The sequence below is a fragment of the Orbicella franksi genome, chromosome 1 (assembly GCF_964199315.1).
Source record: "Orbicella franksi chromosome 1, jaOrbFran1.1, whole genome shotgun sequence".
NCBI classification, from domain to species: domain Eukaryota; kingdom Metazoa; phylum Cnidaria; class Anthozoa; order Scleractinia; family Merulinidae; genus Orbicella; species Orbicella franksi.
This window is the reverse complement of record NC_138145.1, coordinates 9891466-9911243: the sequence shown is the minus strand read 5'-3', so window position 1 is coordinate 9911243 and position 19778 is coordinate 9891466. Positions and strand designations below refer to the sequence as shown.

General features: G+C 39.5%; 1 protein-coding gene across 1 annotated transcript; it reads left to right on the top strand.

Annotated features, from left to right (window-relative positions):
* The first annotated feature begins 10963 nt into the window (after positions 1-10963).
* LOC145477795 (uncharacterized) lies at positions 10964-19778 on the top strand. The gene is made up of 11 exons (XM_081455663.1): positions 10964-11033; positions 11308-11370; positions 11455-11664; positions 12560-12671; positions 13241-13422; positions 13605-14447; positions 15166-15438; positions 16114-16545; positions 17078-17347; positions 17657-18596; positions 19175-19778. Exons 1-10 carry the CDS (start codon positions 10964-10966, stop codon positions 18088-18090), a joined length of 2889 nt encoding a protein of 962 aa, XP_081311789.1. The 3' UTR covers positions 18091-18596; positions 19175-19778.

Below are 19778 nucleotides of genomic sequence, written 5' to 3'. Positions count from 1 at the left end.
GTCAGTCTGTATCAATATTTATTGCAGAAAATGACCTTTCGCAATGTGCCCGCTTTGCACACGTTCCTTCACAACTGAGACACAATTGAGATGATGCAATCGGCCACGGTTTATTTTAAAGTGCGTGGTTTTGTGTTAATAGTTGCCTCGCATAGCCACGATTTTAAAATCAAGACTACAAACTTGGAAGGTAAGCAAAACTCTTATCATTAATGACCTTTGCAGCGCACGTCAGGTCAGTGGAAGTCAGTCTGTGAAACGTTTTCCAATTTTTTGCCATGAGGTTTGAGTGAGAGGTTACAAATTAAATCATTAAACAGCTGTTATTTTACTACAGGAAATGCTCCTCACGAACCATCTGGTAATGCTCAAGCTATTCTCGCCTCCTCTAACCTATCCACGCAGTATCGTTCTTCGTCTTCGCATCCACATATATTTCTAAAGTCACACCTTCCTCTTCCTCCTCTTCCTCCTCCTTCTCCTCCTCCTCTTCCTCCGCCTCCACTCCCCCCACTTTCTGCTTCTCCACTAATGCCTCCCCCCTCCTATTGCACCATCGCCCTCTCCTCCGCCGCCGCCTCCGCCTCCCCTCCCTCCACTTTCTGCCCCTTCATCACTCCCACTCACTCCATCTCCCCCACCTATTCCACAACCACTTCCTCTTCCTCCTCCTCCTCCTCCTCCTCCTCCTCCTCCTCCTCCTCCTCCTCCTTCTCCTCCTTCTACTAATCCACCTCCTCCACCTTTTCCAGGTTCGCCCCAATCACACGCAGAAACACCACCACCAAGTTACTCAACCCCTACAATTGGTCCAGGCTCTCCACGGTAAGTGTAGTGAGAGATTAGAATCAACTTGTTTTTTCCATTTTAAACTTTAGTTTCTAGAGCAAGATAAGGGTTTGTAAAGGTCCAGTCTATAACAATAAGCAACTGCAATCCGACCTTATGCTCCGTTTTAAATTATCATTATTGAACTCTTGCGTCAAATCTTGTGTCGGTTAGATTTCTGAAATTATGAATGGTATGTTGCCGTTTGCACTGTTTTTAACAAGTTTGAATTCCATTATGAGAGACGAAGGATAAGGGAACAGAATGGTAGCTTCAATAATTTGTCAACAGACTGTTTGTTGCCTTCCATTTTCCCTTCCCCTTCACTCGCCCTCCTCCTCATTCATCTACGATCTCGCTGATCGCTCCTTTTAGATACCTTGAGAATGATAGAGGTTTATGTACTTAAGAAATGTCAATTAGACGCGACAATTTGAATTACTTGAACGAATTTTTCTGAATCTCTTGACAGGGAACCTGAACTGAAAACCTTGTGCCCGTCGAATACTAGGAAGCTATTGAGAAAGATTCCTAGACCATAATATGGTGCCGGTCATCCTGGGAGAATTGTAGTCTGCAGTTAAAATCCGACTTAGTGACTTAAAGAACTGTCACCTACCGAACATTTTAACGCTTATCACTGCTTATTAATATTTAGGCACTAATATTCTGAAGGTTAAAAGATGAAGCTGTATTTGACTGTCAAGAGAAGCTTGAAACATTGAGTTACGTGCTGTAAAAAATTGAGCATTTGTCTCCTTAAGTTCACTCGGGAGTTAGAATAGCCCATTAAACAGTTGTGTGCTTCGTTATCTGGCCAATGAATACAAGCGAGGCTGGAGGTAACCTTGCTTTGATACAGACCTCTGCTTTTCTCATGTAAATGCTAACTAGTTAACATAAGAATAACTTGATTTTCACAACAAAAACAGTGAGGTCTGTGTCAAAACATGGTCACCTCCAGCCTCGCTATGGTAGTTATTCCGACCATCTATACGAGTAAGGAAAAAAAATTACTTTGTTAATGTCATCCAATACGGCGATGATGATGTCACATGAAACTAAGATTAACACTGCTTCTATTTGAATTTTTTGTTATTTATCACGGCGTATCCAACCTGGGCTCATATCAATCTTCTTTTACTTAAACAGCATCCAAACTGTAGTCGTCAATCTTTGTGAATTTTCTTAGAAATTATCAGAGAATATTTTGATGTGCCAATTATTCTCTCATGTGACTTAATGTTTCTATGGCAACTGCATTTTCAAAGAGTGTTTTACACACTACAGTTTTTTTTTTAAATCTTTAAAATCCCTGGATAGCGGATCCAACACGATGGTTATTTCGAAATATGTGACGTCATTTTGGCGCATTGTGGCGTCATAATTGACACGTGATTATCACTACTATAAACAGTTCAGTTCGGATACTGTTCTTAACATATGAGTTTGATTGCTATCGAGGCCACTCTTTCGAAGATACATAAGGAGCGCAAATAGCCCCTCCCCCCAGGCTCATAAAAGAAAAAACAGGCTAAATTGGGTTAAACTCCTTCCACTTCCTTTACGCCGTAGCAGCCGGCTTGCTAATTATGTGAGTAATGTGCTTTTACTTATCAAAAAGTATGGCAGGAGAGAAATTTAGTCCTTTGCTCAAGGTCGACAGTCTTGGGCCTATCCGATTGACAGTGGAATTGTGTTCTTAGGCAATGCCTCGCTCGAATCCGATAGTTCAAGTGGAGCTATTCTACTTATATACCTAGAAACCAAACTGATAAACCGATACTGTCTCCGACGTGCCTTAGGATCCTTCTAAGCCTAAGGATTGCAGAAGGATAACAAACTTTGAAATGTTTTTTTCATATCTGCACAGTTAAAAAAATCAAGCCTATCCTGCCACGGGTATTTTATGTATTCGGCTTCACACATAGTCAGGCGCCACCTTCACAAAAAGTTAATAGAGAGAGAAAGAAATAGAGTGGATTTGAACGGCCAGAGCTTATTTTAAAATGGGCAGAATTGCAGCTTTGACTGTATATACCAAAACAGCAATACCATCAATCAATTTCAGAACAAATAAAAAGGGTTTTTGTTTTGAAAAACCGTAAAATAAAAATATTCGCTACACAAGAGGGCAAAATGGTAACTTAAGTTGAATCTCAAGAGGCTGGTTAACCTTTCAATGTCGCACTTCGAGTTGCCAAGGGCAACCGTCTGCGGATCATAGTGTACAAATCTAAACACCCTGGCATCAACGACTGGTCCAGATTCCCCGCAGAGCTTCTAAATGAATTAGGGTGAAATTTTCACTGGTATTCAAATGTTTTTTCGATTTCGTTAAAATCCTTGCCGGTTTTTATTTTCCTCCTTCTTATCGTGAGAAAAAGAAGACCTGTACAAACTACGGCCTAGAGTCTGTAATTTTGCCTCAATGAAACTTAGAAGGCTAAAGGATTGAAGGGGGAGGACTACACGTGGGCGGAGACAAAATTTTGTCAAGCAGATATGACCAAGAAGCCTAACACCTCTATTTACAACTGAAAAAGCAAGCTGCCTTTCCAGATCAATCACCCAAATTTGAAAATTATAGTAATTCAACATCATCCTATTCAATATTCGTATATTTATTTCCCAGGCCAGGCCTTCCTCTTAGATGATTTTGAATTTTTGCTATATTTGGGCAATCAAATCTCAAGTCGTATTGCCTGACTCTTGAGTTCAATTTCCGCTGTATTCACTACAAATAACTTCACGACTGATGCTTATTGCCTTTGTCTCGGGGAAATATTGGCCCAGTTTTTAGTTGATATTTAACAGTTTAATTGGTCTGTCACTTGTTTCGTTAAGAACGTTACAGACTAACACAAAAGAAGAGCGCTTAAGCATCTCATGGTACTTTTCTGTTCGTCACAGATGGCCTGTTGTTCGTTTTAAGGCCATCCATCAGAGACTAAACGCGTATTAATATTTATGGCGGAAAATGACCTTTCGCAGGGTGCCTGCTTTGCACTCGCGCTTTCACAAGAGACACAATTGAGATGATTCGATCGGCCACGTTTTATTTTGAAGTGTGTGCGTTTGTGTTAATAGCTGTTTCGCATAGCTATGAACTTAAAAGCAAGACTCTAAACTTGCAAGGTAAGCAAAATTCTTATCAATTGTGACCTTTGTAGCACATGCCAAGTCAGTGGAAGTCAGTCTGTGTAACCAGCAGGGTTGCCAACTTCATATAACGGTCCATTTTAACTAAAACCACAGTTTCTAAATACAATTTCTATTAAAGCATGTAGTTTGAAAATACTGTGGTTGTTAATAATCTGGAATTGATGTCCAGTATTGTACCGGCTTCAACTTATGGTGCGTTTTTAACTGCAAGATAAATAGGATAAATCGAGTTTGTTCTACCCAACTATACACTATTCTTGGTTCACTACCACTATAAACTGAACGTTTCCTGACGCGGAAACTGAATACTGGGCATGTAAAGCTTCAGTACAAGAAAAAATGATGTACATTTGACAAGAAACAGTCAAACTATAACGTGAATAAGTAACGCAAACCGTCTCTATCTCTACGAATTAAATTTATTGCGCCCACAGACTCAATGACACTAGTATGGCAAAGACAATTATAATTGCTTAACTTTATGAAAATTCACTCAGTAAAAGAAAAATATCCCCTGAGTTGATCTGAACAAGGCTGTTCAACTCAGATGGAATTGATAGAGCAACTATCTATGGCTTCCGGCTTGGTTGCTTAGTGAAGTGAAGAGCTACGTTACGTTCAGTACGCATGTGAAGTGGAGCATGTGATAGGGTAATAAACCACACTTTTATTAGCCTCCTTAGGGAGCGTATTTGAAGTATTTATCAATAAAAACGTAAATAAACACTAATGGAGTTACAGTCAACATTGCCTAGGTTAAGCAGTTGGATTTCAGGTTAATTTTAACTTTTTCGGTGAGCTCAGTGGAATGCGATTCAAAGAAAACCCAAACCCTTTTTGACCAGAAAATTAGAATTAAAAGATTTAAGCCTTAAAAGGCGAGTCATCTATTAGGGCTTTCAAGGCTCATATCATATAAGCTCTGAAATGCTTACAGCTTTAACTTTGTGCATCCACGCAGAAAAGGATGGGCATAATGTCATTCGTCGCAAACGAGCCTTTGGTAGCAGCGCTCCACCGTGCAACAGTAAGTATATATCGTGGTTTTTAGTTTTTCGTCCTCGGGTTTTGTTTCAGGAGTGAACATCTATAATCAAAGGGTAAAAGCTAGCTTTAACGGGACATTTGCTAGAGTTGCTTTTGTATGAACAAGGAAGCTATAGTATGAATATATTTGATTCCTTGATTTCCAGTACGAAGAAGCGGCTGCATGCAGACAGACCGTGACAAGTTCAGTCTGGAGACGATGATCTACGTCTCTTGGTACAGAATAGTAAATTTGTGACTACAATACTTTTTTAGCAGCTTGCTTTGACCTTTTTGAAGACTATTTCTGTAAACTATTCTCCTCCCTTTTTTAAATGATGACTGTTACAAGACAGATTATCAATTAACAATCCCTAGGTATTACTCATCGCACTGATTAATTTTACGTTGCGATCGGTTTTCCTTGTTCAAGACTTCACGCAAAACATCGTCTGACACTGAGATTTTTCTTCTCTCTGTCAATTGCAGTCAGACTACCAATAAGTCGATATAAAAAGCAAACAAAACGGGGATCATTGAGCTCTTATCCGAGGACGGTGTGTTAAATAGAACAGTTTCTATAAAAAGCAGGTCATTTTAATCCCACGTGGATTACTTTGCATTCAGGTAAAAAGAATGATAAGGTACAACTCTGACCAAGGCTTCTGCGTTAAGCTCACTTCTTGTGACGGTTCAGCCAAGGATGAGATGGAATAAAGCTTCTTAAGTACGTGAGGAACAGCTTAAAATGGATGATCATGAAACAAGAAGCATTCGCCACAACTGAAGGACCCTCTTCTGAGCAAGACGATGAAAACAGCCACAACTGTGTGTGCCACTCAGTGTTTCATCGCAAATATAAACATTGTCGACCTTGTCGAATTTTACGGCCGTTTATGCTCGCTGCTTTACTGGAAATACTTCACAGAACAACTCAAAAGGATACTGGGAAGTTAAAATCATTTCTATAGCAGCAGAAGGAACGTAAGTAACGGTGAGCCGTTGTCTCCTGTGTTAAACCGTTGACTTCCAAAGAATAACCATAGTTAACTATGGAATAACCTTGTGATTTGCATAAAATTGAACTCGCTTACATGCCGTAACATTTTATTTTACTGACGGGGAACATTTTAATTCCCAGATCTATACCTTTTCTGGTGAAAAAAACAATAACCAAGGTTCCCTAGAATGTAGATATTTTGACCAAATGATATATACCAAAGGCCATTTATACTAGTCAAAGTTGGCCTTTATTTGTTCCTTGCCAAGAGACACAAATGGCGGCTGTACAAATACCCTTCGTTAAAAAGCTACAAACAGAACTTCAAGAAAATTATTACACGATATAAGAATGAAAAAATATTTGTGCCAAGTTTCGTTTTCATAGGATTGTTTTTACAGCCCCGCTGTTTTCGTAAAGAAGAGTGAAATTTTGAACATTTTAAGCCGCGAAAACCGTCATTATATGCAAATTTCCAACTTTTTAAAATTTTGACCGTAATATAAATCGTGGAAGCTTTAAACTATTTTCCCTTGAATAAGTTCACCTAAAGGTATGTTTTGGCGAAATAAAATAAAAATCGATTTTTCGTGACTGTCTTTCGATTCTCGACATTCTGAGAAAATCCCTCTTAACACATTGCTAAAAAACATGTATGGAAGAGGTGTGAAAATATATTTTCAACCAAATTTGGCTAAGCATTGAAAAGTATACAATATCACGGATGTTCTGCTATTTTCCAAGTTTTAAGTTACACAATTCCAGTGTCAAGACTTTGGGATTCGTTTTTTCAGTCTGACCTTTTTCGTGTGAAAATTCCAAATCACCAATATACCATTTACATTCAAACAAATAGGCTTACGAAAGTCTTTCCCCCATTCCCCCTGAGCCATGTTTGACATGCAACACCCTCCAAAGGGAAGAGGGATCTCAAAACTCGCCAAACATCATGGGCTGGAGAGAAGTTTTGTTTTTTTTTTTCTTTCAATTAAGGCTGTGGGAAAGACTGTGTGGAATGGGAAATTTTTAGAAGGCGTCTTGTTCAACGTTGACCTTCGAAAAATAACTTTTTTCCTCACTAATTTTCACATGAGCACTGTATGAAGTTATTTTTCTGGTATGTGCAGCAGCTGCATCGAGTCCGAAGTGTGTCTGCCTTCATGTCGTCACGATGCTGCAAACGAGGCTTGGACGAATGCTATGACGATGGTGATGAGTCACGTGGACGCAATAAAAGAAGACAACTCCTTCATTTTTGTACTGTGCGACGAAATTGTGAGATACTAAACAAAGGAATGCTGCAATGCTGAAGAGTATGCAAAAATGTCCTACACAAGAAAGGAAAAACAAACTGATTAACCTGTGCCGTTCACGGATGAAACAACGTTACAAGCAAGGAGCGATAGAGTGCTTCAGCAGCTGACACAAGGAAAGAACGGTTTTCATTTTGCATTAACGTTTGACGAGTATCTGTACAATGCATCTATACAATGGTAGAACAGATGGAAGTGGAACAGGATGGACCGACAGAGACGATGTATGTGGAGAAGACACTACGAATAAAGAGACCGAAGGAATTGACTTGATCTGTTGTATTAGACTAGGGGAGACTAAGCTTAACTTTACTAAACTAGTTTAGACTAGTTTAGACGAGAGCAGAGCAGAGCACATTAGACTAAGCTAGACTAGACTAGGCAAGACTAGACTAGGCAAGACTAGACTAGGCAAGACTAGACTAGGCAAGACTAGACTAGGCAAGACTAGACCAGGCAAGACTAGACTAGGCAAGACTAGACTAGGCAAGACTAGACTAGGCAAGACTAGACTAGGCAAGATTAGACTAGGCAAGACTAGACTAGGCAAGACTAGACTAGGCAAGACTATACTAGGCTAGGCAAGACTAGGCTAGGCAAGACTAGACTAGACAAGACTAGACTCGATTAGGTTAGACTAGACTAGGCTAGACTAGACTAGACGGCATTAAAATAAACCAGCCTAAATTAAACTAGACCAAACAAGAATGAAATAGAACAAAAAACAATGCACTAGAAAGGTCGGTTTGATGAAATATTACTATCACTGGCCTTCTTAAAGTTATGGGGATGGGTGATATCCAGATCGATATAGGCTGAATAGATATGGACTAACTCTACATGTACATGAAACTCAATAACCCTTCAATATTAACAAACCATTTGGTAATCTTTGTTTTTAATTAATACAGTTTTGTTTTAAAAACTACACGGCAAATAATAGTTTTTAAAACTGTTCAGCAGAAGATTTTACAACTACCTTAAAATTATGAATCAAAATTTAGAGTTCTGGTCTGGGGCAGGTTTCTCGAAAGCACTGGAATCTTTTCGGGCCCGAAAAGCCATTTTTAGTTAATCGGTATTTTAAGACAGAGGGTGTATACCCTGAAATTTCTTGTATGAAGACAACCTATGTTCGCATTAAGAATATATGAATAAAACAGCTCTGTAGTCAAAGCCAAAGGGTTTGAGATTTTGCTACGGTTTTTCGGGTGCGAACAATTTTGGGACCTTCGAGAAACGGTCCTCTGGTGAGTATTTAGGCGAATAAGTGTAGTGCGTCAGAAACGCTTTATTTTCCTATCATTTAGTTTACGTGTTTTTCTATTGATTATCCATTCATTTGTCCTTTGTCTTCAGTGACATCCTAGCTACTTAGATATTCGATTCATCAGTTAAAACATAATAGATTTTCACGTTACAAATGGAGTTAGGTTGCTGACTAGATAAATATCGTTGAAGAAAAAACTAGGATAACGCAGTCCTTGCTAGACAGCATATCCAGAACATAAATAAAACTCAAGCAGGTTCTGAGAAAAATACCTCTGGTACTATAAAATATATATAAAATACCGACTAGACCCATGCGAAAATAAACCGGCACCCTGAGATCAACGGTCGCGCCTCACATATAAAATGGAAACAAAATAATACAAATGAGCCCGACGAGAAACCCCTCCCTAAAACGCTTCGGGGAAAAAAAGCAAAAACGCCAGTGTGCTAGAAACTTCTCAGTATCTAGACTCATAAGACGACGAAAAAACTTGAGACGGTGGATTTAATAACCGTTAACCTAAGTTTCATTTAAAACACATACCTCCATTACAAGGTTTCAATTCACCCGATTTGATTACCCTGCGACCAGTTGGTTTCTCCTGGAGGACAAACCAAATGCTCGCAGGGTAGATACCATTGGTGTAAAAACAAACTAAATGTTTGGCTTCAAGGCACTTCAGGAAGTTTATTTTGTACTTTGGAAAAGGAATCAGCTCAAAATAGTTTTAGAACTACGTTACCAATTTTTCTGAAACAAAATCTCGTCTTGAAGCAGGTGGCCTATTTATCGTAAGCGAGAAAAGCGAATCCCCCAGCTACACTCTTTACTGCCTCAGACATTTTTCTTTATTCCCAGTCACTTCCATGTGGTGACCACATGCGATGAAGTTTCGAGCAACCCTTGTTTACTTAAGAATATATATAGCTATTTTGGTGACTTCTTGTGATAAATTTGCAGGTAAGGTGCATCTGTTCTTAATACAGTGTTAAGAGATCCGCTTGAATTGCTGCTTATATAGTTTGTGACACACAAAACAATTTTTTTTGTTTCAAGAACCCCATGGGTTTCTGGATCACTGGGAACTTAAAAATACCCCCAAACCCACTTTGCTTGTACCTTAGACTGCGGCCTTTCAATTACTTATCTAATAGGGCTAACTTCTATCGCATTTGTAACTGAACTCCTCGATACATCAAAATCTATATGGCTTGTAATTGAAAGAAGATATTTTTCTTTCTACAAGATTGCAGCCCTCTGTAATGGGAAGTGCCTTGAGAATAAGACTTAGCTTAAGTGTTAATACCCTACGTGTTTAACCTGTTTATCGTGCGATAGTCTCTCTTTCCCTCCCACATAACGTTAACCTGTTGTTAACCTCATTTGCAAGACAAATTTATGACTTTAACAGTGCTTTAGGGAATGACTAATTACTAACCAGGAAACTCTCAAATGGCTTTTTGATCGACCTCTTTTCTTTGCACAGATACATACAGCGTTATTTGCACAGATACATACAGCGTTATATTTATATAGTCTGAAGCCGTCTTCCCCATTCGTACCATCTAATGATTCTGTCCAGTCATTCAGTCGACGGACAGAGTCTTCCCAACCACTTCCTACTGCTTAGAGTATTTTATGAATCTGAGGTACATTTTCTTTCCAAAACATTACAAAGTATAAACAAACTAAAGCGTTTGTTGTTAAGAGGATCCAAGAAAAGAGTCTTTTAATCGAGTGCAAATTTCTTATTTGTCTCAAGAGCAAACACAAAGAAACACCAGCTTAGACATGTAGTCAGTTTACCCAAGCGTTTTGTGCCACCCGCTGCCAACTGCGCGAGAAAAGCTTGTTTATCCTTTCAAATGATTACCATAAATCCCCTTGACTTTTCGTCTCTTTTTTTCCAGAAAGCGCTATATATGTGTTCATGTTTTTGTCCATAAACACATATCAAAAGCATCTAATGTTTCCCCTATATCAATTTTATTTCCCGCATGTCATGTCACCTAGGTATTTTTTTCACTTCTGGCAATGAACTTCGCTTAACTATTTATCTATTTAGCTAGAGATTGGCATGGTGCATAAATTTGTAAATAAACAAGACACTGTATTCACTGGGACGAAATTTGTCTTCTACACCACACAAACAGTTTACAAATTTGATTACTGAGTTATTAAAAAGCGCTAAACGCAAATCATGGGATTACCACTCGTTATATTGATCTTAACACAATTTGTCTTGGCTTCAAGCTGTGAAAGAGGCACCTAAATTTCCGAAGTGAACCCCATTTAAACATGCCATTTAGCGCGATAATTTAAACGTGCCGTTGCAAGAAAAAAGAGAAAAAAACCCGCATGAAAATAACAAGACTTCGAAGCATTTCTCCTTATAAACAGCACTGGCTTCTACATCTACCTGAGACAGGTTTGTTTGTTTGGTTGGTTTGTCTCTACACACGTACCTATGGTTAACAGCCGTTTTTCTTAAAAAAATGTAACTTAAAGTCTCAATTAACTGAATCCTTATAGGTCTTTGCATTTAAATAGGCCACGAATATCTCATGTTCTGTAAGATCGGTTAGTTTGCATTCTAACGACAATAAGGATGTTCGAACTGATGTCCCATTAATGAAAGAGAGCTTTTGCAAAATATACACGGCTGTCAATAAAACTTCTGATGTTTCTTGCTTTTTAACCAGGAGGTGACCATGGGTTGGTTAGGCGGAAAAGAACATTTGGCAGCACGGCGTCCCCGTGTAACAGTGAGTTAGTCACCTTTTTAAATCGGTAGCGAATATTCCATTTCATGTTAGCATCTCAGTCTGGTATTTTGTTCTTCCTTGTAGTGATCCACGGCGTTTACTTGGAGAGATGGGACAGAATAGATTACAAACGCGTTAAATTTCTGCTGGCGGATCCAAGATATCCAAACCTACCAAGTTTTGCAACTTGTGTTCCAACATTCGAACAGCCGTCACGGTGGACAAACTTCTTTGGTTCTCGCTTGAGGACGTATTTCGTTCCATTCCAGACAGGAAACCATTACTTCTTTCTTTGTAAGTTGCTACTTTTTTACGTGACAAAAGAGGTGGTGTCTGCCAGATAGCACACCATGGAGTAAAAGCACATTACCACACAGACACAACAATATATAACTGTAATTTTAATACGTTTCAATTAGGATTTTGTTTAAGATTGATCTGTAATTCCTGACAAGTGATTAATACATAATGATGAGTGGTAAGTTCTATGAGGCGTTTTCAAATGAAGTCGCGGCAGCCATATCGGTGTTACCAGGCATTTCCGAGTTGTCCTTTGTCTCTGTGTCAAAACGAGTCTTCGTGCGAAACCATTGTCATGAAGATGCGTTTCATCAGTAAGTTATTTTCATGCAAGCCAAACTCATTTTCACAAGAAAAGTTTTGCACGAGGACTCCCTTTCAAACAGAGGCAAAATTCACTCAGAAATGACCTATTCTGTGGGAGCTAAACTCATTTCTCATGTAAACACTTTCTTTTGTTCCAATAAATTTGCATGAGTCCTTGCCACGTGATTAAAAACGCTCTATATCAATATTCACCGATCTCGTATGGCTAGATGTAAATTTGGGTACCGGGTAAGTCCTAAGGTTTGGTGACATATAAGGCTGGCTTGTTCATGTCATCGGTATTTTGGCTCAACTGCTTCTTGCATAAATATGAAACATGGTTCGACCAAACTAGCCTGATATGCCGCCGTAGAAGTATGTCGGAAAAGCACGATTAGGTAAAAATGTTATCGGGATTCAGATGTGGCTGACGTAATTTGATGTTACATGTGATAATACTCTTCTTCCCAAACCGTCACAATTCCGCAGGCAGTAAAAATATATAAAACACGTTCATTCACTCTCCTAGGAATTAGAGTAGATTTTAAGCAACTGACAGTTTGCTCGGCAATCTGTTTTTCAGCATCCGACGCTGGGAGTGAGCTGTTTATCAGCACCAATGAGAAACCTGACACAAAGACGTTGATTAGTTCTGTTGATGGTGGATTTACTACTTATCAGTATGAATATGATAGGTAGCAACATCATTAAATTTTAGATTACATCATATTTTAAAAAAATAGAATATAAGAAATATTTTATGTATACTAAGCTAGTGAATAGCGCTTTTCGCATGCTACTGAAGCCAAGCGGCTTCCCGTTGAACTTAAGCTTGAAGCTTAGTATTTTTCATAAAGCCGGCCACAAGAGTTATATATTAGCTATACAGATTTACCAGTATCTATATCTATAGCTGGCTTTTCTAATCGTACCACTTATTAAAACATAGAAAGATGCAACATGTACACTTCCTTCCTGAATCTTTAATGTGGCGGCCTCTTTCAAAAGAAATTAGCATAAACTCCGAGCATAGCCTGCGAGCAGGATTATCGCGGTTGAAGAAAGAGGGAGAGCAAAGGGGAAAAAGAGCCTGCCCACATAGCTTAGAGCTTTGAATCACTCCCCCTTTACTCTCCTTTCTTTCTCCAAGAAGAGCCTGCTAGCAGGCTAAATTTGTCTGTATTTCAGACACACACTCTTATTTCAGATGCACACTCGATCTTAGCCATTAGATACTTCCTAGTAATTTGCATTATTTATCTAGATTCTCGAATCAAAAATCTCTCCCGGTTTACCTGAGGAAGGATAAATATTACTACATGGAGGCTATCATGAAAGACGATCATCAGAATGATCACCTGGAAGCTGCAGTACAGACACCAGACGGGACATTTTACAAAGTGATACCATCAAAGTTCCTTTGGACATCACTGCCGCCTCCTCCCGGTAGGTACAATTTGATCTTTCTTTATTTTATGGAAAGGTGTTTTTCAATAGCTAACACCTCAAGCGCTGTGTTTGGAGAACGGGAGGATAGGAGCTGTAATTTGATAGATAGGGATCTCAAAAACTAAATCATAAAAGTTAACAAACTGAGTTGACAAAACCTTTCTTATCTTTATTTCTAGAGAAAAATGCTACTTACCAAGCTATTTTAATCAAAGTAGCAGCACGAGCCGGCGCAAGAGCCGGTTTAGCATTTGGAACAAAGTGGGCGATGCGTAGTGGAGCAAAAGCAGGAGCAAAGGCTGGTGCCTTGGCAGGAATGGAGACTGGAGCATCGGCAGGAGCGAGTGCTGGTGAAAAAGCAGCCATTGAAATGACCACAAAGACAATCGAAAAAGGACTAAATAGCTATTATGGAAGGGATTCGCACCAATTCAAAATCACTATACAAAACGGAAACGTGGTCTCCGTTAAGGGTCCTGTCTCAGGAGGTGGTGGGGGTGGGGGTGGGGGCGGTGGAGGTGGTGGGGGTGGGGGTGGAGGTGGTGGGGGTGTTGGAGTTACTGGAGGTGCAGCGGGTGCAAGAGGCACATGGGGTGGAGCTGGTGGTACGGGTGGTGGTGGAGGCGTAGGAGGAGCAGGAGAAGGAGGAGAAGGTGTTGGCGGTGGTGCTGGTGCTGGTGCTGGTGCTGGTGCTGGTGCTGGTGCTGGTGCTGGTGCTGGTGCTGGTGTTAGTGCTGGTGGTGGAGCAACAACTGGTAGTGTGGTTTCTGGAGGGGCGGGGGTTACAGCAGCGGGATCTTCATCTGGGGTAGTGACTGGAGCCTCTGTAACTGCAGCAGGATCGCAAGTAACTTCTAGCGGGGGGACTGAATCAACTGGTGCGACTAGTGGCGGCAATGAAGGCGCTCCTCAAACGATAGCATCTTCTGTTCAAGAAAAAGTTACGTACATGTTAAAGCCTGGTGAGGATGCTCAAACTATGGCCAGGAAGTTAGTATGGAGACAAGGAGGCGCAAGCAAGCGTGAGTTGATAACGGCTTTTTTGAATGCCTAGTTTATAGGCCCATACGTATTGACCTATCTACCAACAATGACTTGACCGAAACTTTGAAATATTCAAACCACTTTCAAATTTCGTTAACCAACAAAGATATTTTAAAATGCATCGACAGTAGAGGACGCGTTTTGGTAAAAAATGCATTAAAAGTGAGGCAGCTGACGTAACCATGTTTTAAGCAATGAATTTGAAGCATGCTCTTTTACCCGAATAGAGTGCAAACATACAGTATAAAAGCACAGTTTTTCTCTCTACAGAGGAATGTTTTAGACTTAAGTGTAAATTTTATTGCAACTTATCACTATGGCCAAAACGCATGATAGAAACGTGATGATTAAACAACTAAAGATATTTATTCATCAATGAATCTAGTGTAATCTTCGTACATAAGATAAGTTATGTAGTGCCAAAAGTAAAATTTAGTCATAGTTAAATTAAATAAATGCTTACATATTCCAGATTTGGACTTTGAGGAAACTCAGAGAAAAGGGATTTTTGATAATGAGAAACGTTTTTCGTAATTGCGCCGTTTAGTATGTTAGTATAAGGAACCAATATCGGTACAAAAATACGTTATAGAAAATAAATTTAAAATAGTTGTAAGAAATGCAAGAAAAAAATTCAAATGGTATAAATATATATCTAATATTTCTTTCTCGTGTATTTTTTTTTTTTTTTATAAGTTGTACAAGATGGATTGTACACTGTCCATTCCTGGGACGTTCCGTATCCGCAGGAGAATGGCTCCCTTAACTTCTGTTGGAGATCCTTTAATGGCAAGGTAGCTCTGCGACCGTTTTGTCAAGTATTCAAAGTTCGAATGCCTGCACTATACAAAAAGATTAAACCAGGGAAAGAGAGTGCTTCTTTTGAGTCAGTTTGCCTACCGGGATATTTCATGAGACAGAAGAACTATAACTTCATTCTCCAGAAAAGGGATGGATCCGAACTGTTTGGTACGTGTTAGTGATCGCTTTTAAATCTAAGATCCATTTGCTTTCTACTCCTGAAAAATAGCACCAATATCAAATCAGATACTAGGATGATTAAATAAATATCACGGTAAGTACGCCTGCAGTTTAATATTAATTTGAAACCTTAACTGCAGAGTGCCTAAAACCAACAACAACAACAAAAACAGCTCGTGTAACATAACAATAAAGTGGCTGTTTTATCAACAACTAGACTGAGAAATCGAGTTTCTAATAAGGAAAAAGTCAACAACGCGCTACAGTGTTGAGCAGACAATACTATTTTTCAATTGAGTGTCTTATAACTAAAACGACCCAAAACCAAAGCAATCACTCTAGCCAACCACAAAGGCCACAGACAATACGATGAACCAATCAAAACTCGAAGCAATTACATGTAGCTGACGCAAAGCGCGGGAAAACGAGTGCGAGTACGTTACAATTGGTTTTGGTTTTACTTCTGATTGGATGAAAAAGTGGCGCGAGTTTTTTAAGTAAAACCAGTTAATTTTCGACACTCGAATGAAAACCGCTATATGATCGCTTGGTAGATACTGTCTAATTATTGTTCTATAATAATAATAATAATAATAATAATAATAATAATAATAATAACAATAATAAGACATGAGTTTAATTTATATATCTCTTCCTTGACAGATAAAGAGAGTTCTTTCAAAGTCTATAACGTGATGAAATACAGTAGAAATTTGATGCTAAAATCAATGCACTCGGATTGGTTCATTTGTCAAAGTAAGGATAAGAAGCTTCATGGTTCCACGCTCATTCAGCTGGACTTTTACAACGGTGATCCAGATGTCCTTGAGCGGTGTACATTTTCGTTCATGCCAATATCGCAGAACCAAAACAAATATATGAATTGCAGAAACGTTGCTGGACCAGTTGTACATCCCGCCATCAGTGGGCAGCCACTTCCTCATCCCCAACACTTAGTTCCGGAGATACCACCTGTTCCTGCTCAGCCTTCCTGTATACCCGTATGTCCCGCTGCAGAAACTGCGCGGGGAGCACCAACATCTGGATCCACAGTCCCAGGATTTCCTTTGGAGCCTTCAATCACAAGTTCTAAAAGTATAGTCATTATATTGGGTGTATCTTATCTAGAATGAAAATAAACGTCTCAAACCGAATAGGTATAAAATCAAGCACAGCAGGATAAACTCTAGACTCGCACATATTTTGTGACACATTAGCACATGTAAAATCATCAAAAGTGTGTTTCTTGTCAATTTTTTTCCGCCTTGACTTAACGGACGGTAAACAATGGAGAACATTTTTATCTATTCTTATATTTTGCCAGTTTATTTCTGGAGGTGACTACTGCCTTTTCACGTTTAGCATGCAAATGTTACAACAATTTCACTTTTACAGATCGTAAAATTCTGAATGAATCTTCTTTGGTTGGAATAATTGATCCTTCTTTGTTCGTAGGACTTCGTTGGAACCCGGCTATGGAAGGAAAATACTTATTGTGCACTCTCGTTTAAGACCAGCAAAACTCAAATCAATTAAATCAATTTATTAATCAACAGGCCGGCGAAAAATGTTACTGGGTAAGATATGACCGAATTGTTTAGTGAAATTCAGTTCTTGTCTATTTTAGAGACGTGCGTCGCCTTGAACTTCATTAACAACTTCAGAGCACCATTTAAGCTCTACTCCTCTCTCAAGCACGAGGCATATCTTGTCTCTGGTTCTGGCTTTAAACTTAAACTCATCATAGACCGGCCTGAACTGCATAGTCACGTGATATTCAAAGCCGAGGATCCACTTGGCAAGCGTAAAATCTTCCTGAATGGACAACCAAGTACTTCAGAGGTAGCAGTTGTTGGTTGTCCAGAATTTGTTAACGTGTTTGTAACACCAGAGCAAGGTGAGACAGAAAGCGTTACAATCATATGTTAACTAAATTTTAAACAGCTTATTATGATTAGTGATTGATTATCGAATGTGACTTAAGTTAACGGGAAGACGGTAAGCATAAACTACTCTTGAATGGAAAACCAAGAATATCTGGGGCAGTGATTATTTTTTGGATGCTCAGTGTTCTGGGATGTGTCAGTGACTTCTGAGAAAAGTATCATGAAACATTTTCCATTATCTTTCTTGAAGGAAATAAAAAAGTGTAGGTGTAGCTGAGACGATAAAAATTTAGTTTAAAACAATTGATTTATTACTGCAGGTAATGCTCCTTCCGAACCATCTGGCAATTTTCAAGTTTTCCCACACAGTGTCCACGCCTCCACTAACCTATCCACTCCCAATCCTTCTTCGTCTTTGCAACCTCCTATATTTCTAAAGCCTCCCTTTCCTTCTCCCCGTCCTCCTCCTCCTCCTCCTGCTCCTCCTTCTCCTCCGCCGCCGCCTCCTCCTCCTCTTTCTCCTTCTCCACCACCACCCTCTCCTTCTCTAGCACCACCTCCTCCTCCTCCTCCTCCTCCTCCAAATGCGCCTCCTCCACCTCTTCCACTTTCGCCTCCATCACAAGCAGCAGCACCACAAAGTTATTCACCCCCTACAGTTGGTCCAGGTTCTCCAGTTTCAGCTCCAGGAGTATCATCTAAAGGCGGTGAGTCTGGTGGGAGATTAGGGTCATTATATACCTTAGTTAATTGAGTGAGATGAGGTTTTATAAAGAGCCAGACGATAAAAATAGGCAGCTGCAATCCTGTATGGTCCGTATTTAAATTAACGTTATTGACTTCCTGCCATCGGTAACTGGCCTTGCTTAAATTTTTTTTCTTGACATTCTGCATAGTATATTGTCGTTCGTACGGTTTTTAACACGTTTGGCTTTAATCCTGAAAGACGAACGATAAGGGAACAGGATAACAGGATAACAGCTTCAATAAGTTGGCACCAGGCTACCACAGTGTTACCTTCCACTTTCCCTTCCCCGTCCCACCCTCTTTTCACTAGGCTTCCTTCTCATTCAATTCACCCACGATTTCGATCGCTCCTTTTAGATATCTTGAGAGCGACAGAGGTTAATTTCTCCAATAAAACAATAATAGAGGCGATAATTTGATCAATTTCCCTGTATCTCTTGATAGGGAAAGGCTATGGATCAATTCACTATCACTATCATTTGTATTCTGACAAGAGGCCACATGTAACTCCCGGTAAGCAAGCCACGCAAATTCCTTTTAATTGCTTTATAGTAATGGCTCGTTATCTGAAACTATCAGGAAAATTCATATTATTGTGTAAGATTGAAAGATGCCATTTATCGTTCCCTTTTGAATGGCTGATCCCGAATACAGACTGGCAAGTAAACTTCATCGTGCGAGGGTGACACGTGAGGGCAATAAACCTGAATATCTCGTGGTCCCTATTAACATCCCTACATCACAATATAGTTTCATCCTAAGAGGAGTGCGAGAACTAGATTCAGCACTTAAGAAGCTTGGTTAGGGTTCAAAAGAACTGTTATCTACCGATCATTCTGGTACTTAAATTATTTCTAAAAGTCAAAAGATAAAGCTTAACTTAACTGAAAAGAGACGTTTGTGGCATTGAATTACGAGCTGTGGGAAACTTAGAATTTGTCGTCACTTGTTCGTCCGCGAGTTAAAAATGTTTACTAAAAAGTCGTTTGTTTCAAGTACTTTAATACTGCTAGAAAATAGCTTGGTTGTTAGTTTCCAGTGGAGGCTCGTGTACATTTTCAGTAAATCTCAATTACATTTCGTGATTGTAGTGTGTCCAACCAGCTGTACCAATTCAGGATACAGGTGCCCCCTTCAATGTCCGTCTCAGTGTTGTGAGTAGGGTGTCGTGATTGCCTTGACCACGGAGAAGTAAACACGGCCATAAAGGAGACAGCAGCTTCAGCTCAAAAGGAACACAGGAAAGCATCACTTTTCTCCCCATGCACTCTTCCGCAGTACCTCATGATGAAAATATAGCTGAATCCTACCGACAAATTGCAAACCCCACGATATGAATCTAGGTTGACTCATTGAAGTGAAAAGGCGATCGCCTTTGCCAATTTATGAAACGCAGTTTTAAGCTATATTTGGTTCGTTTATCTATCAGCTGGGTCCTCGTTGTTGGCATCGCTTATAATGACAGCGCATGCGTTTTCGTATGTATATTTTCTTGTTTATTAGAATAGTCCTTTTTCGCTTGGGGCGGTTTGTTTTCCCATTACAGACCACGTGATATTCTCCAGAGATTTGTTCTTTTATCCTTCTAAAAATTATTTATTCATATGCACGCGACTATTTGAAAATTTGAATGGAAGAATTCTCAAGAGTATCATCACATGGTCTGAAATGGGGCAACAAACCGCCCAGTCGAAA

Coding starts and splice junctions, on each gene's coding strand:
- LOC145477795 (XM_081455663.1), top strand. CDS start 10,964: ATGAAAATAACAAGACTTCGAAGCATTTCTCCTTATAAACAGCACTGG. Junction 16,546..17,077: donor TTCAATCACAAGTTCTAAAA/GTATAGTCATTA, acceptor TGTCTATTTTAG/AGACGTGCGTCGCCTTGAAC. Junction 17,348..17,656: donor GTTTGTAACACCAGAGCAAG/GTGAGACAGAAA, acceptor TTATTACTGCAG/GTAATGCTCCTTCCGAACCA.